Here is an 18393-nt window from a genome sequence, read left to right on the forward strand (position 1 = left end):
CAAACGTCTTTGCAGCGTCAACCATTTCTAGACCGTTTTCTGCAAAAGGAAAATCGGTTGGTTAAATGCGAAACAAATCAGAATTATAGAGGCGGCACTAAAGCGTCGGATAAGTGTTCAATGTAAGTCTATCAAAAAAGGGTACTAAGACCGCAGGCGGAGAGGAAAGCCTCATTCTTGAGCCAGTCCGGATAGGGTACCCAATTCTTGGGTACAATTATTTCAGTGCCTTCATCTAGAGGCATAGTGGTCCTCTTGAAAAATTTCGGCTCTATTATTTGTGCTCAAGCCTCCTCAGGGACATGCGGAAGGGCACATTTTTTCCCCAGGACAGCCGGCTCCTTATTGTACTGGCGGAGCTGATAGTTTAGAAGTTTAGAGGGGGAGGAAACCAAGTAGAAATTGCTTTTCCAGTTACTCCACTTAGACGGCTTGTCTAGTGTCATCATGTACTCCGGATGCGTGGTTAAAAAGTACCACGCCTTCTAGCCGCCTAGGGCACGGCTCAAGTAATGCATATGTGCAAACGCCTCCCAGCTGGGCGTTATGTCTTGCATTTCGCGAGCGGCGATATAACTTATAATATTCACCCAAGAATTGGGTGTTAATTGCCAAATGGCAAGATCATAGCCCCTTAAAATGGCTTTGATCGCATTATGAAGGGGGAACCGGAGGCCGGCTTTGAATGCCGCCTCATAGTAGCCGAAATAATTGTCGGCATGTTCGATGTCGTCCTCCTAGACGATTGTTGCCTTAGCAGGCGGCACAATAATTTCCCACCTATCCCCCATTGGGCGTTTCTCTATAAAGGCGGGAAAGGTGGCTGTTAGGGTGGTTATATCCCTGGCGGACATGTGCGCTTCAGTCGGGTTGGATATAGACGGCCACTTGTATGCCTCATCCTCCTCACTGACGGCATCTGCCTGCAGTAAGGTTGACCCTTCTGAGTCAGATCGTTGGACGGTCTCAATGTCGTCTCTTTGATCAGAATCCTCCAAAATGCTGTCATTTGGAGTGCTGGGTGCACCCGGAGGATCATCATACTCTCTGTCAGCCGGCACTCCTGATCTATAATCTAGGTCAAGTGTCGTCCGCTTTGTCCGAGCCATATTGTCCTGCACATGCACAGAGACGGTCGGATTCGAGGAAAAGCAAGGGTGGTCCAAACACCCCCAGGCGGCACCCCCAGTCCTAGACTCAGCCGTACCAGGAGACCAGCTGACTACTATCTTAGAATGTGTCGTGTGTGTGGTGGGTGAATCCATTATTCAATGCAATACATACATACGGTAAAAAGCTCGAAAGAGTTGCGAATGGGAGAGACGGTACCTCAAAGATATTTTTGAAAGTGAGGTAAAGCGTTGACCGGCTGTACAGGCAGGTGGAAATCAATCAGTTGCTTGAAAGATACACATACGGTTTATCGAATGTACCCACTTGGAAAGCAAGAGAAATTGCTAGAAATATGCCCAGACGGTTCCCAGAGGCTTTGTTTGTTGAGTGCACAAGCGGATGACCGACTGTAGCTACTTTGAAAGCAAGTGAATTAGATGGAAGGTGCCTAGACAGTAGTCCGGCTGTACCTAGCTGAAAAAGGAGGTAGCTGTCTGGAAGGCACCCAAGCGGTTTTGATGTATCTTGTTTGAGAGCTACATAGACGGTATAACGGTTGTGTCAAGCGGAAGTAGCAGAAAAATTTTATGAAAACAAGCGCATGCGGTATTACAGCTTTTCCTAAGTTTTCTCCTTCCTTCTCTCTAAAATTTTTTCAGAATACAAAAATGAAGGAGGGGGGGGAGAAAGTCTTACTTATAGGGGGATGGAACTAGGGTTACCCCTATGACTTCCCTAGGAGACGAACCGTCATTCAAAAAAAAAAAAAACGTCAGCATGTGACACCAGTCACAGGCGTCACGTGGCACGCCACGTCACCCTTTGTGAGGGGGCAAATAATTTGGGTAAAAATACCCATGCCATGTGGCCCAATTAGAATGGGACACGTGTCATCTCAAGACAGGCCCAATAAAGGCCACTTATCAGTTGACACATGTCACCCACATTCAACAAGGGAAAATGACGGCCTTCAAAGCCTAATTCCCGAGATAGCCCATTAATCCTAGGTTTCCGTAACCTAGGATAGTGGCGTTGATTCCAAGACCCTATAAATAGGGAGATATTCCCATCAAGGGGGACATTCAAAAATATTCATAGAAAAACAGAGCAATCGTTAATTGCAGATATTTAATCCTCCACTGAGAGAATACTTTTGATCTTGGAATCCGAGAAAATACTTTACTTTTCGCACTTTTTACATCATTCGAACACGTTCTAACTTGATCGTCGGAGGCGAAACTCCACCTAACTGGAGTCTCCGTTGTTTTGCAGGTACAGGCGCTTAGAATCCAGTCTTGAAATTGTAACACTCCGGAGGGGAGGGACACAGAAAACCCCGAAACAACTCTTTTTTTTTTTTTTTTTGTGTGGATGTTATTTTAGAATTCAACAAAAATAATTCCAACTCAATAAAAATAATTTTTAATTCAACAAAATTAAGATTAAGTGAACAAAGTCTAACACTTTAAAAAAAATCGATCGCATTTAACAGGTATAACACTTAAAAAAAAAAAAAAAAAAAAGGCGAATCACAACTTTCGTAACCCCTAATTGATCAATGGTGCATTATGAAGGTTTGGCAATAAATGCTTTACTAGTAACTACTTTCATCACCTCGTCACTCTAACATCAAACACAACACCTTTTTTTTTTAAATAAATAAATAAATAAAGAAAAAAAAACTGAATTTAACAAGTGTAACACTTAAGAAAACCGCCGGATCACAACTTTTGTAACCTCCTAATTGAATGATGGTGCATTATATAGGTTTGGCAATAAATGCTTTACTAGTAACCACTTTCACCTTGATCATTCTACCGTCAAACACAACACTTAAAAAAATAAATAAATAAATAAATAAATAAAATAAAAAAACCTATTTAACAAGTGTAGCACTTAAAAAAACCACCGGATCATGACTTTTGTAACCTCCTAATTGATCGATGGTGCATTATGAAGGTTTGGAAATAAAGGTGTTAATTGGTATGTTCGGATCGGGTATGATGATATCAAATCGGGTCAATTTTTAAAGTTGAGTCATACCAATTTATTGTATCAATGCGGGTCAAAATCTAAATTGGATATTTTCAGATCGGTTTTGAATTGAAACAGGTCTAGTTTACTTTTAACACCTCCATTTGAAAATAAATGCTTTACAAGTAACTCCTTTCAACTTGGTCATTCTAATGTCAAACACAACACTTTTAAAAAAATAAAAATAAATAAATAAATAAATAAATTTAACAAGTGTAACACTTAAAAAAACCACCGAGTCACGACTTTTGTAACCTCCTAATTGATTGAAGGTGCATTATGAAGATTTGGAAATAAAGGTGTTAATTGGGATGTTCGGATCAGGTTTGATGAGATCGGATCGAGTCAATTTTTAAAGTTGAGTCATACCAATTTATTGTATCAACGCGAGTCAAAATCTAAATCGGATATTTTCAGATCGATTTTGAATTGAATCGGGTCGAGTTTGCTTTTAACATCTCTATTTGGAAATAAATGCTTTACCAGTAACTCCTTTCAACTTGGTCATTCTAACGTCAAACACAACCAAGTGCATCCACCACCACCACCACTAGTCCACCACCACCACCGCAAAAATGTCATCAACAAACGCCGCAAAATCATGGCTATCATCCCTTCGACGCTACATTAAGGCACCATGGCAGATCACAGGACCTTGCGCATCACCCGAGTATAAATCCGCCGTCCCAAAAGCGTCGGAGTATCGTCTCTTCTGCCCCGCCACCATCCCTCAACAAGCCATCGTTCCTTCCTCCAACCCCGAAACCGTCTTCGACATCAAGTACTTTCCTCGAGACCAGCGTCGCAATCGCCCCGCCATTCGTTGCACTGTCCTCAAGAAGGCTGATGTTCAGAAAACAATGGCGGAAAAGAGTTTCCAGCCTTCTGATTTTCCTATTCCTTATTTGACTAAAACTATTGAAGAAGATATGGATACTCATGGTGGTGGTTACCAGAAATAGGTTTTTTTTTTCTTTTTCTCTCTCTTTTTGCTGTTTTGTGAATTTTGGATTTAGGGTTTTTTGAATTGAATTTTTTGGTGTTGTGGGTTGATTGAAAGTTCAATCTTTGGTTTGTTTATGAATACGCAAGTAATTGATTGTTTGGTACTAAACTGCATTGTCATTCTGCATATACTTGTTCTGATAGCGCGATTTGAGGTTGACCACTAGAATCTAATCTTTTGCCTCTTTTGTGAATTTTGGATTAGGATTTTTTGAATTGATTTGTTTGGTGTTATGGGTTGATTGAAAGTTTAATCTTTGGTTTGTTTATGAATAAGCAAGTGATTGATTGTTTGGTACTATACTGCATTGTAATTCTGCATATACTTGTTCTGATAGCGTGATTTGAGGTTGACTACTAGAATCTAATCTTTGGTATATGAATGAGCAAGTAATTGATTGATAGTGGATAGGATTCTGCCTACACTTGTTCCAATAGCGCGATTTGAGGTTGATTGCTAAGTTTTTTAGTTTTTAGTCTTACAATTGTATTTTGAGTGGTTTCGATGAAGCAATTTGAGGTTCAATACTTGTTTTTTACCGTAAGATTCCTCGTATAATTGTTTGGGGAGAATCATTTGAGGTTCAATTTTATCATGAATTTTGCCTTTACTTCTTTAGATAGTGTGATTTGAGGTTTCATACTTGTTTTTTACTGTAGGGCTCCTCCTATACTTATATTTCGATAGGATTGACGTTCAAATTTTATCTTAAATTTTGCCAAGACTTGTTTAGATTGTGTGGTTTAAGGTTTAATACTTGTTTTTGCAATAGGTTTCCTCCTATACTTGTTCAAGTAGTGTCATTTGAGGTTCAATACTTAATTTTTGATAGGATTCTGCCTATATTTGTTCAGGTAGCATGATTTGAGGTTTGATGATTGTATTTACGGTGATAAATTTTGCAGTGTTCCCTAACTGAGAATAATTTCTTTAGTTGGTGATTTATGAACATAGATTGCCAGTGCTAGGCTCTATTAGAAGATTCTCTTTGAGCATTGCCTAACCAATCACTTAATTAACGGAAGCTTAAGGATGTGCTGATTCTTTTAGTTGTTGGTCATACCTATCAAGTTTTTATTAGCCATGAGGATATTTGTGAAGGCTTAATCTTGGGGTTTTACTTTAGCTTGAATGGGGAGATTGATAATATCTCTTCAAAGGATCTTTTTTTTTTTTTTTTTTTTTTTTTTTTAAAGTGTTGTGTTTGACGTTAGAATGATAATATCTCTACAACTTTGGCAATCCTCCTTTGTCTCTAAAGTTTTTGACGTTTAGCTTTCATCATTTGAGCTTTGCTTCCCCTCTTTCCCCTCCCAAAGTTATAGGCGGTTTGTTGTGAAATTGTTTCACCATTCTTTTCCTTAGCATACCATGTCAAGATTGCTGTGTAGTATACTCTATATGCTGTCATGGGCAATGATGTTGACATTTTCTATAACTATAACAAAGCCAAGGAAATGCAACGACTTGCTTTAAAATCCCAAAGTAGCTTGCATTTTGCATTGCTGCTATAGTTACGTGGAGGGGTGTGTGTTTATGCCATGTTGTGCAAATTTTTTTGTGAGTCTTAAACTCTTAATACCCAATATCAGCTAATCAGCTGAGTAAATTGTTCTGATTGGGTTTAGGACTTTAGGATCCATGTACTTAAGCTTCCCCTTCAGTTTGTTCGTTCTTTGGATAATTTTTATTTGTATTAGTGAAGCATTTTGAGTTTTCAATTGGGAAATAGAATCTGTCTTTGGACTAATCTTGGATTATTGAAACTGGAGGATTAAATTGGACGAGGAGATTTTTTTTTTTTTTCTTTCAATTAGAATCATCTAATAGCCAACGGATTATTCCTCCAAGAGTGGGTGTGAGACTCTCCACTCTCCAACTGATTAAACCCTATTCTGTTATTGAATAATAGTGGGTGTGAGACTCTCCACTTTTCAACTTTTAGTAATGGGAAGATAAAGGTAATACGTAGTAAAAATTATGGGCCATTGGCATTTTCAGAAATGGGCAAACTAATATGGGATGATGAATAAAGATAATGAGCCTACTACTTTGTGATGAACGGAGTAGTTTTTAACATGTCTGAAATTGAAAATAGTTGAACTATTTCGGCCCATTCTGATGCAGAGGCTAGAAATTGTTTCCAATTGTGCCTTATGCTAATATACATCAAAGTTGAAACTGATTCAAAATCTAATTCCCATAAAATATCAAAGAAAACAGTATCCTAAACACACAAGCATTCCTTACTTGGAGAGCAATCCCGAATTTATTGAAGCATGAGGGGCTACCTTGTTTAAAATAGTTTATTTACCTTCTACTTTGTTGCTACTCTAGGTTCTCTTTGGCCTTGTTTGGATCGGGATTAGTGAATATAGAGAGGGGGAGGGTTATGGGGGGGAATTATTACTAGGGGACTAGTATAGGAAGTAAAATCCTTAAAACTAGGTTTGGCTTAGCGCCCTGTGTGAAAGATAGTATAAGCTTTATTGTGCAACTCTCAAGGCAAATCTGGATAACTAATAGCGGAGTCAATATGTAGCCATTGAGTCTTTTTTTTCCCTTGTGTTTGGACAAGGTAATAATCTTTTTGTTTTTTTTTTTTTTAAAAAGATTATTCATTTATAATTTTTAAAATGAATATTTTCTATGATAATAATAATTATCCGACATCAAAGAAAATAACCCAAGCAAGAACTGGAATATTTGGAAAATCAAACAAAAAATCTAATGCCCATAAAAAATTGAAAATAAAAATCTAAAGCACAAACCATATCTGATTACATCAGTGTGTACATGAAGGATTGTAGTTTCATACATTCATGGAAGGAAGAGGGAGAAAGATAAAGTAAAGACGAGGAGAGAACAATGGAGGTTCCAATTGATAACAGAGATTTCGTGAAAGAAACAGAGAGAAGAGGAGAGTGAAATTGAACAGTTAACCTGACTGTTACTCTAGAAAGGGGCCTTGATAATGTAAAATTGGCAAAGATTAAAAGCCCACAACTGTCAAAAGGATCTACATTCATTCTCCCCAATGCATTAATTTTTTTATTTTCTTGACAACTTCAGACAAATAACCTTTTTTGATGTGAGGGTTGAGGGAGAACAAGAAGCAGGATATATTTAAGTTCTTTTACAAATTTCTGAAATGGCTTCTTGTTTATTTGCTTTTTCTTACATATTTTGTGCTGCTTTTTTTCAGGACTCTCTGAATTAGGCGGACAGCTCTATCCTTCTTTTCGTGGCAATTTGAGCTTGCTGAGAAGCAGCTAAGCTTCTGGACAATTTTCTGTAATAATTTTGTTAAACTGGCAATGATTATCGTTGTACTCTATTTTGTAGCGGAGAGATTGTGAATCCGTTACTGTTTGGTGATTATATTATGCCTAAATAATCCTGTTATCTGGCTTTTTTAGTTAAACAACACTCCCCCTCTCCCCCAACCTTACACAAGGAAATAAAAAAGGAATACGTATTATCCTCTACACTCTGACCTCATGTCTTTACCTTCACACAGGAATAGTCAGTCCAGAGGTTTAGTTAAAGGAATTGTAGACGTTTTCAGGGAGGCTTTTAGTCTCTCTCTCTCTCTCTCTCTCTCTCTCTCACACACACACACACACACACACACACACACACACACAACGAAACTTCCAAGCTCTTGTAAAATTGAGGATATCTCGTTTACATCTCATGATTCCTGCTGTAATCCTGGATGATTTCTTGGCAGTCTATATTTCCTATAATTTAAACATCCCTTTTGGTTCATTAGCTTCTGCTTGTGTTGGTGAATTAGCTATGATCCTTTTGCTGCCTTGCTTAATTGTACCATTTAGTCCAACAATGTCCAACCTGTTATTGCTTTCTGGCTTTGACCATTTCTGCGCGTCATTCTCATCCAGGTATCATCAACCTATAATAATGGTGTCTTGTTTTAACATCAAGATCTTAAGATTAATATACATAGGTGCGTCACACAAAACCTATAACTAGATTATTACTATATTCATCCTTTAACCACGACAGTATAGCATACAAGATTAATATACTTGGATGCAAAAACCTATAACTAGATGATTACTTTGTAAGATGAACGATTATCTTACATATTGTTCTTAGTAGTTTATGATGAGGTGCAACGTACTCTATTTTACTCTCTTTTGCTCATTCTAGGTCCAGTTTAGGTCTGATTTCAGGTCCGGGCCAATTTGTGTACACCCCTAATTCCACCAATTTACATTTGTTAGGGATTTTAGAGTGCAGGTTGTGATCTTTATATAAATAGTGGTCACAGATTTCCTGCATTCAACATTCAGCTTTCTCGATATTCTTGCTTGTTTCATCCATCAATCATCAGTTATCTCTTCAGCATAAATTTGACATGAAGAATAAAAATCGCTACATTCTTTGCTTTGTCAGGTACTTGCATGATGTGAATGAATGAATTTATCTGCTGGGTTTCTTTACAATCGTACTGGTTTACAATCTACAAAAAAAAGATGAAATACCAGATTTTCACTACAGCATAGTACATACTGACATATACATAGTACATATGTGATATGTTCACACTAAATTCATTTAAACAACTGTACTATGTGCTCGAGTGATCAGGCAAATACTTCAAATCCATTTCAACCTGGTGAATTGTCCATTGCATATTTTCCAGTTTCTGCACAAAGGTTTGGTCTTAGAAATCAAGTTATCAAAGAGATAGCACAAGAAATTCCACGAAAATAAATATAAATAAATAACAAATTATTTTAAAAAAAAAATAACCTTAACAATGTCATGGTACTGCCTTGCTATGGTGTCAAAGTGTGGATCAACTCCTTGGTACTCACGAAGCCGTGTCACCTGATACAATTTACTCGTCATTAAAAACATTAGTCTAGAAAATCCTTGTGCTCTCAATTTTATACAAAGATTTGCAACTGTAGAGCACAGAAAAATAGATAAATCAACAGGGAATGTAAAACTGAAAACATACTGCTTTGTTGTATGCAGTTGAAGCCTCTTCTGTTGCCTCAACAAGGTAATTCCTGAGTAAAGGAGATCAATTTTATTATTTCAAGTCCAAATAGCGAATTTCATATGGACATTTGTTACTGACATATCACCTGATCTTGTGGAGAGCTGGTATTGTTTCTTGAGTATAGGTCGCAACAAGAAGAATGTGCTCCAATACCCTAGCAAATGTGAGTCATTAGTTAGCAATTATATGGATATTACTCCTTGTAACAGCTCTAGTATAGTTCCCATTCTTTCTTCAGATACATTAGGAATCCCCCTCGCAAGGAGGGTTTCTTAATGTCTTCTCCTTTACCTCTACAATAATAGTATTAAAAAAGAGGCACATTAAGCAAACGAGAACTTATCTCATTAACCTCGTACAATTCTTTCCTACCATGTGTTTACATAGCAACAAAGTCTAAGGCTTCGTTGATGACAAAAAAATAGAGCTCATAGTTGAAAATGACACCCTTTTTATGAGTCACAAGCCCTATTTGCATTGTAGGGCCAGCACTCGTATTTTGGAATTCAAATCCGTGTATGTAAACAAATTCACTTGTAAAACTCATGAAGGAGTTCCAGAAATATCATCCATAATAAGATTGATAAATGATTCAATGATAAAAAGAACAAAAAAAAATTAAATTTTTTTTTAAAAACTTTGAACTTCCAAATACAATTAAAACAAACATATGCAATGGTTGCAATCTGCAATACACTGCTGATTTATGTATTGTATTTTATAGAATTAATCCTTACACAAATGTATACATTCCACTCCAAGAATCAAGAGCCTTAATTGTCAGAAAGAGCTTGGCTTCTTCAAATTCAACTCTATAACATAAAGTCATTCAAGTTATAAAAAAACTAACGCATGCCACAAGATACATTTCGGTCATATATGTGATTTTATTCACTTTCATCATTTGAGTCAGTCAAAGCTGTACCAAGTTACGTAAAGAAAGAAGTATGCAACAATGGTTGCACTCTTGACAGTTGGCTTACCTCAGTTTAGCACCCATTGCCTCATGCCTCTTGATTTGCCAAGTTTTCTGCAGTTCATCCTACATAAAAATCAGCATCATTAACTGCCTCACTGTCTATATAAAATATAGGGCTTAGTCACATGAAAAGTACCCATCAGCCATAGCAACATGGAAACTCACGTATTTATGTTGATTTAGCAACTTCAAATCTTTGACAAGCTTAATAAGCACTCCAAGTATTTGCTCTAAAACCTGAGAGGAGTAGAATATATTTAATTACGTATCTAATTTTATGTCAGGGAATTTGAAAAAGATTTTTAAAAAAAGTATAATGATATTTGGTTAGATAATTAATACCAATGTACACATTACTGCTTACACACATTGTAGTATTCTGCAAATTTTCTATCAGCAGAGTAGAGATCCTCTTTCAAAGCTTCTTCGTCTTTTTCTATCTCTTCAATAATAATCTTTACCCTGATAAAAAGTAAATAGTCTAAGACTCTGGGTGCAGTAAAAAATTTAGATAGGGAACAGGGGGGGTAGTATAAATGGTGCACTTTAACGGTTTAACCTCTTTTGACGTAGGTGAGAGAGAGAGAGAGAGAGAGAGACCTTTCTGGAAGTCGTGAACTCAGATTCTGATGTCCTGATGAACCATCTGCAAAAATGACATACAAGGAGTATACTATAAAATGTATGCTTTTTTCATGCTTACATTGATCTTTATAAATTTCTGCTGTAGTTTACTCGCTGCACATCTAGTCCACTTTAGTGATGTTAACATTGTAAGATCATTGAGCATCAATAATTATGGTAATAATTTCTAATTTAGTTGTAGTTTTTTAAGTGTCAAGACTTAAAAGATTGAGAAAGGAGAATTTCACAAGATTGCCTTGAATGACTACTAGTACCAAATTTTCTAAACTGTCTAAAGCATGTGAAATTCTCAGAAAATTTTGTTCCTTAAATAAAAAAAAAAAAAAAAAAAAAAAAAAAAAAAAAAAACATCCAAGGAGATATATACGGTACCCAGTGATTTGGAAAATTAAAAAAATAATAATAACAAAATAAATACACTGTTCAACAAACTAGCGATGCAACTTTAAATACTCCATTAAAGGTTGATAGGCTACAGGATCTTCATATTAGACAACGCACCATCAACTGGTTACACAGGTTGACCGAACATAAGTTCACATAATCAAATAAAGCCGGTCTTATTCAGCATAAAATAGCAGCACTACCCTAATCCATTTTATAAAATGGACCAAATGCGGGAGCCCATTAATTAAGGGCTCAAATGTCAGATATTTCAATTTAAGTAGATGGTTGCCTCTAAAAGTGTCAATTCAGATGTCCAAATCGGGTTCGATGAGGTTGGCCAGGTCGGGTCTTATTTCAAACTTGAGTCAGGTTAAATTATTGTGTCCATGCGAGTCGAAATCTAAATCGGATAATTTTTGGGTCGGTTTCAGATTAGGTCGATCGGGTCAGGTTTTGACAACTCTAGTTGCCTCTACATGTTCAGCTTTTATCAAATCTACATGTATGAAGAAGAAAATAATCCCTTGTTCTTTTTTGTATCTTTCTAACTAGGTTAGAACCCGTGCGATCAGTTTTAATAAAATCTATTTTTATAATTTGTACTTTTTTAAAAAAATGGACAAATATAAATAAGAATTACGCACTTTGTACAAAAATATTTGTAATTTTATAGTTTTAGATTTTCATCAAAATTAGGATATTTTAGATTTTAACACCTGACACAAACCCGAAAATGGTTTTTAACACCCCCAAAAAAAACCTTTTATTTTAACACCTGACAAAAAATATAAAAATGGTTTTTACCACCATTTAACTGATTCCGTTTAGGAATCCGTTAAGTGGGTTAATGAGCCACGTGTCGCTATATTATTGGCCAAAAAATAAAAACAAAAATTAAAAAAAAAAAACCAAAAACTACCCGGCCACCCTAGCCCCACCACCGCCCCACCACTGCCACCTTCTTCTTCAGCTTGACCCACAGCCGGCGACGCAATAACCGGCGCACCACCTCCCCCTCCCTCACCGGCCGACCTTAACCCATCCCCACCCTTTTCCCGCAGCCCTAAACCACCCTAGCCCGACCACCGCCATCACCAGCCACGAATTTTTGGCCGTTGATTCAGCCACGAATTCGGCCATTGATGACCGAAATCGGTCGGTTAAGGCCACTCAGCCCCAAAACCGGTCAATTTCAGCCATTAATGGCCAAATTCGCCGGCGTTTTTGGGGAAGGAAGATTGCTCAACCGCAAAACCACCACCCCTGAAATTCGTCGCCGTTTTTTGGGCACGATTTTCGGTGGGGGTTCTCGAATTTTGGCTACGGGAAGCGAGGGTACGACGATTTCAGGTGATAAGGAAGGTTCGGTGGCGAAACTCGGTGACAGGGGGCTAGGAGAGGGTGGTTTGGGAGTTGGCAGGGGAGAAGGGCCACCGTTGGTGGCTACCTTGTGGTTGTTTGAGTTTTTAAAAAAAAAAAAAATTTTTTTCTTGTTTTTTACTTATTTATTTTTTTATTTTTTGAAAACAAGTAAAATGGTGACACGTGTCACTGTGGGCCCCACTTAACGGAATTTTTGGACGAAAACCGTTAAGTGGTGGTAAAAACTATTTTTATAGTTTTTGTCTGGTGTTAAAATAAAAGTTTTTTTTTTTGGGGTGTTAAAAACCATTTTCGGGTTTTTGTCAGGTGTTAAAATCTAAAATATCCTCAAAATTATGATATAATACCTGTTCAATGTCGCCTAAAACATATTTCAATATAGGAGTCCATTTATTAGTGTGTTAATTACAATTGTTTCATTTTTTAAAGATAAATTGAGAGGTTTTAGTTGTAATGTAGAAGTTTCTAATATTCAAATTTCAAACTTGTTAAATATGGTGGCTCTACAAAAAAAAAAAAAAAACAGATGACATCATTCTTGCATTTAGGCGGGAAAAAATTTATTATGTGAGTGACATTATTAATAGTTAATAGATTACAGTAGCAAGAAAAAGAGGGGGTTAGTGGAAAGTGGGTAAATTTTTTTACTTTTTGGGTAGAGAAAGTTATAGTAATTGAATATTATAATTATAAAATATTACAAAGTGGACCATGTGGTGGGGTAAGGAGAGATAAAGTGAGAGTTTTCTTATCCATAAAAGGAAATAAGCAAAAGTAAGATGATAAAAAAAGACCATATCTAAATGGAAAGTGGGAATACAAAAAAGAACCGGGGGAATACAATAAATTCAATTTTAAAAGCCTGGCAAAATAAGAACCATTCATTGCTAATAGGATACAAGAGTCATTTTGCACACTTATACCAAATGAATAAATGATGGTGCAAACATGCAGTAGCCAGTAGGTAAAATCCAGTTTTAGAGCATGGAGATGTAAATTGATGATGCCAACTAGGGATGGCAATTCTATCCAATCTGAATAGAGTCTAACCCTATTCAAGGAAGAAAGTCCAATTTGATTCCAAAAAAAAACAAGTCAAAGTCAAATTTTATCAAAATAAGAGTCAGATCAGACACTCAGAACTTGTGTAACATTTAATTAGTGCATTCTTCCAGGTATGTTTTCTCCAATTTTGTTTATGATACATAGAAATTCACCCCAATATCTCTCTTTCCTCCACCACTTTTCTCACACTATTTTTCCATCTTTCTACTTCCTCTCTTTTTTCCATCCTATGCCAAAATCTTTTTTCCAATTCTATGGAATTACATAATTTTTTTGACAACTTAATACCTTCAGCCATTTTTCCTCTTAAATCTCTCTTGGGCATATTACATAAATTCAAATAACATTTTATGTATTACCTTTATTGTTTTTTTTTTTTTGGTTATTATATTCGAACAGTAGATATGTAGTTTAAGAAAACTTTGAAAAAGATGAGCGTAGTAGAAACGTAAGAGAGTGTGTAAACAAGTGGATGGGCGTAAGACAACGTCGAAAAGGGTAAGACAGTGAGTGGAAAGTGTAAATATTGTGGGGGTAAGAAGAGGGGTATAATGGTATAGGGAGTATGCAGAAATGGAATAGGGGAGAAAAAAAAAAAAAAAAAGTGAGTTATTAAAAAAAAAAATCAAAGCCAATATAGGGTTGGTTACATGAGCCAAGATTACTTGTCAATGTAATATGTGCTTGCAAACCCAAATTATTCATGTCCTTTATTCTTTCCATCCAAATCATCTTTGCTCTTCCCCCACCTCTTTTGAAACCACCTTAACCCAACTCTCTACTTTCCTTAGTGTGTCTTTCGAGCTCCATAAGATATGCACAAACTATCACAATTGGTCCTCCTTTATCTTATCCTCAATGTCCACACTCCAATTTTCCTCCTAATATCTCTATATCTAATTCTTTACGGTATTCCCACTCATCAATCTCTACACACACACTCCATCTTTGCTACTCTCATCTTCCTAATATGATCGTTCTTGAATGGTAACTGACCAATGCAACAACACTAGTGTGATAGCCGCCAAAAAAAAAAAGTTCCCTTTAACTTTAAAGGTATGCTACGATCACACAATACTCTAGTTGTTGCTCTCCATTTGAACCGATTGGATTTAATCCTAAATTTTTTATCAATTTCTCCATTCTTCCGCAAAATTGATACAAGGCACTTAAAACAATCGCTCATGGGCACCTCATTGCCATTTAATATTAGTAATGAACATTTTTACACCCAAGTCCGCTGTTTTTGACCAATGTGACATGAAGAGAATACTTAGACAATCAAATAATATCCCAAAATCAAAAACAGGGGATATAATACAATAAGGGGGTGTTAAGTACATGGGACTTGAGGATAAGATTGGGAGTTTTAATCCCAATTGAATTAAATCCCTTGTTTGTTTGATGAGATTGGGAATTAAAAAAAAAAGGGACAGGAATTGGGAATAGAAGGGTTCAATTTCCACCATTTTATTACCTAAGGAGGGCATGTAATAGATGGATAGGAAATGGAATAGACATAAAATGACATTTTTGCAATTAATGAAAAGAAAGGAGGAGGAATGTTAGTAAGGGTATTTTTGTAAATATGCTACTTATTCCCTACAAATTCCCATCTACTACTTAAACAAGGTATTGGTACCTTTTTTTAAAAAAAAAAAGAAGGTATTGGCATAGTTTTCATATCTTCACAACCATCATTTTTCAATCTTTATCCCAACCTTTAATCCCTAAACTCCCAATCCCAACTTCCCAAATGCCAAATTTAGCTCAAATAAATCATCACGATCTTGATAAGAAATCAAGAAATTGAGCCGTGATATTTCACAAAATCGGATACTAAATTTCTAAATACATTAGAGAAGGGATAATTAAAGTAGAGGGGACAAGGCCTCCCAAATTCCATACTACAACAATGGTGGTGTTAGTGAGAGTGACAGGTGGCCCCGAAGGTAGTAGACCTATTAGTAGGGCATAACCACGTGGTGGCTAGGGAGATAATAGCAATCCCAACACCCTCCTCCCCCTCATTTACCACAGCCCCCTCCTCATACTTTCTTTTGATTTTTTCCTAGTTTAGGGTATTTAGACCAAATGCTTCAACAGCTAGGGCACATATGGAGTAATTTGGAAGCAATTTGATAGAGCTTGAGTATAGGGTTTGATTGTTAAGTGGGTTTAAAGTTGAGAAAATTATTGGTAATGCTGGAAACTTGAATTTTAGGACTTAGGAAATGAAGTCATAAAGGTTAAATGGAGCTTTGTAGCTGCCATGGGAGGAGAGAGGGAGAAGGTATTGAACCCCCCCCCCCTCCCTTACTGTTTTTTAAATTACTTAAACAGATGTTTGATTATCAGTCACCAAAGTATGTTCAATAATATAACTAAGGGTCACTGCAGAAAATTTTCCATCATATAGAATTTACAAAATAGAGAAACATGTGAAATATGAATATCCCCAAAGTAAATCTCAAGTAGACTCAAGTAATCAGAAACTCACCAACATTTTCCATTACAATAGCATCAGCAACTTGATCGCATTTGACTGTCAAACGAGCCTCGATCTCACGAAAGAGTGACATCTGATACTCTGCCATACCCTACAATTGCAACAAGAGTAGAAGACAACAATAAAACACACGTATATAAGCATTTGAGAAGTCAATCAAAGAAATAATGTCCAACATACCACGGATAAAGGAACCTGATGTAACTGAGTCTGCCATAAATAATTCGAAGTGATTCCCAAATAACGATTTGGAACTCCACCAATACCAGGATCACTCGTATCAGTCGCATTAGAAGGTGCAACAATTGCAATTGTACTGGGGGTACTAGTAGCATAATTAGTTGAAGTAGTGCTTGAGCTCATTGTCAAATTTGTGCTATTACTATCAAGAGAGCTTCTCGACATGATACTCCATTTCTCAATATCCTCTTCATGAATCTCACCATCTTTGGAGATATGTGGAAGTCTCAACTTTTGAGCTGCCTCAGCAACAACAAGCCGATGCTCCAGAGTCTCATAAACCTGTCATTTAACCAAACATCTCAATATCTATACATTTTAAGTACTTAACAGAACAAAAACTATACATAATTCTCAATTAACCACAAACACGACACAAATTGCCCTCACACTCGCTGAATACTCCGTAAAATTTAAAAGAGAGTACCCAATGTACCCTTCTCAGTTCTCACATTATCATCCTCATGGCAAATAACTAAAATAAGCCCCTCATAAGAAAAATTGCACAGAACATAAAATTGGCATGACAAAATGAAAATGCAATCATATATGTGATCACATATTAAAACCGAAAAAATTGAAAATTGACCTGAGGAGAGTTTTTCAGACCAAGCTGCGGGTAAAGACCCTGCACATCACGAATCCCACCTGGATTTGCAACAGATAAAGCTTGCTGATATTCTTCAACCATAGTAATTGCTTCACAATAAATTGCCTATAAAATTAACAAAAACCCATCAAAATAAACATCAAGTTCAACCACATTCTTCGTTCAAAAACCCTAATTTATTAGAAATCAACAAATAAAAAAAAAAAATTGTACCATCGCTTCCAAATACCGCAATCTTTCCCTACACATCTCCTCTCTAGCCTGCAAAAATTACAATAAATCAACAATCCCACAAAACATTTAGCGAAATCAACTGAAATTAATTGAAATGATGAATTTAAATGGGGAAAATTTACGAGTTGAAGATCGTAATAAGCAGATTTAGACACAAGGGAGCCATCAGAAGCTAAGCAATGTCTCTCCAATTGATCGACGAGTTGGGTTACATCAGCAGGTAGATTTTGTTGTTGTAAACCCTTCACCATTTTTGTTTAACTGTTGAATTCAAGCAGCAATTAGTGGGTCACTTTTTTGGGTTTGGTTTTGATTTCAAAAACTGGTCTGTTTTTCTGCATTTTGAATTTAGAAGGTAATTCATAGGTTAGCAGAAGTGCTTTCACTAAACTTAGCTGTTTTTTTTTTTTTATAAAAAAGCTTTAGTTTGGGTGGTGGGTCGGTTTGGATCGGTTCTAAGAATTAGTCGGGTTCAATTTTGAAAAGTGGTCAATTGGTTCGGTTCGATTATTTCCTATATCATTTGTATGGCTTTAAATCGGGTCGAGTCATAATTTGATTGGGTTAAAATCGGTCAGGTTGAAAGCGAGTTTAGCCAGACCAAAAGTAAGTTCAAGTTCATGTTGGTCATATCATATCTGTACTAGGTCTTTATCGGTTAGGTTAATAGGATAACAGATTAAGATGGCCAGGTTTAAACAAGTTCACATGGTTTGCGAGTCAATTTAAGCCGAGTTAGGTAATTGGTGGCTCTGTACAATTCAATCGAATTTTAGTCATGTTGTAAGCGAGTCATATTCGGGATATAATTGGGTTGATAACGCGAATTAATCGAATTATAGTAGATTTAATTTCATATCAAGTCGGGTCGTTTTAAGTTTAATTATTTCACATATTGACTTATACACGAATAATCATTGACTTATTATTAGTTTATGTTCCAAATTTTATTAAATTCATCTTAATCTAGTAGACTATATAGATTTATAAGTCATTACTCAATATTACTTCATTATCAAGTAATTAACAGCTTCTTTAGGGCTTGTTTGGCATTATTTTTTGTTTTCAATTTTCTTTTTTTAAAACAAAAAATAGGAAATAAGAAAAAGGTATTTTTACTTTTATGTTGTCAGTTTTCAAAATTATACTA

At 36.2% G+C, this 18393-nt stretch overlaps 2 protein-coding genes across 2 annotated transcripts; one reads left to right on the plus strand and one right to left on the minus strand.

Moving 5' to 3' along the window:
• Positions 1-3618: 3618 nt before the first annotated feature.
• Positions 3619-7558, plus strand: LOC110735116. The gene is made up of 2 exons (XM_021915264.1): positions 3619-4109; positions 7359-7558. The coding sequence occupies exon 1, from the start codon at positions 3723-3725 to the stop codon at positions 4107-4109; it is 387 nt and encodes a 128-aa protein (XP_021770956.1). The 5' UTR covers positions 3619-3722; the 3' UTR covers positions 7359-7558.
• A 935-nt stretch (positions 7559-8493) lies between these two features.
• LOC110735117 (AUGMIN subunit 4-like) lies at positions 8494-17622 on the minus strand. Its single transcript, XM_021915265.1, has 13 exons — positions 17366-17622; positions 17223-17270; positions 16989-17114; positions 16340-16681; positions 16151-16250; positions 10771-10816; positions 10539-10632; positions 10336-10407; positions 10175-10233; positions 9277-9345; positions 9147-9198; positions 8936-9013; positions 8494-8828 (listed from the first exon to the last, which is right to left on the minus strand). Exons 1-13 carry the CDS (start codon positions 17492-17494, stop codon positions 8751-8753), a joined length of 1293 nt encoding a protein of 430 aa, XP_021770957.1. The 5' UTR covers positions 17495-17622; the 3' UTR covers positions 8494-8750.
• Positions 17623-18393: the final 771 nt, after the last annotated feature.

The sequence above is a fragment of the Chenopodium quinoa genome, unplaced genomic scaffold, assembly GCF_001683475.1.
Source record: "Chenopodium quinoa cultivar QQ74 unplaced genomic scaffold, ASM168347v1, whole genome shotgun sequence".
Lineage (NCBI taxonomy): Eukaryota > Viridiplantae > Streptophyta > Magnoliopsida > Caryophyllales > Amaranthaceae > Chenopodium > Chenopodium quinoa.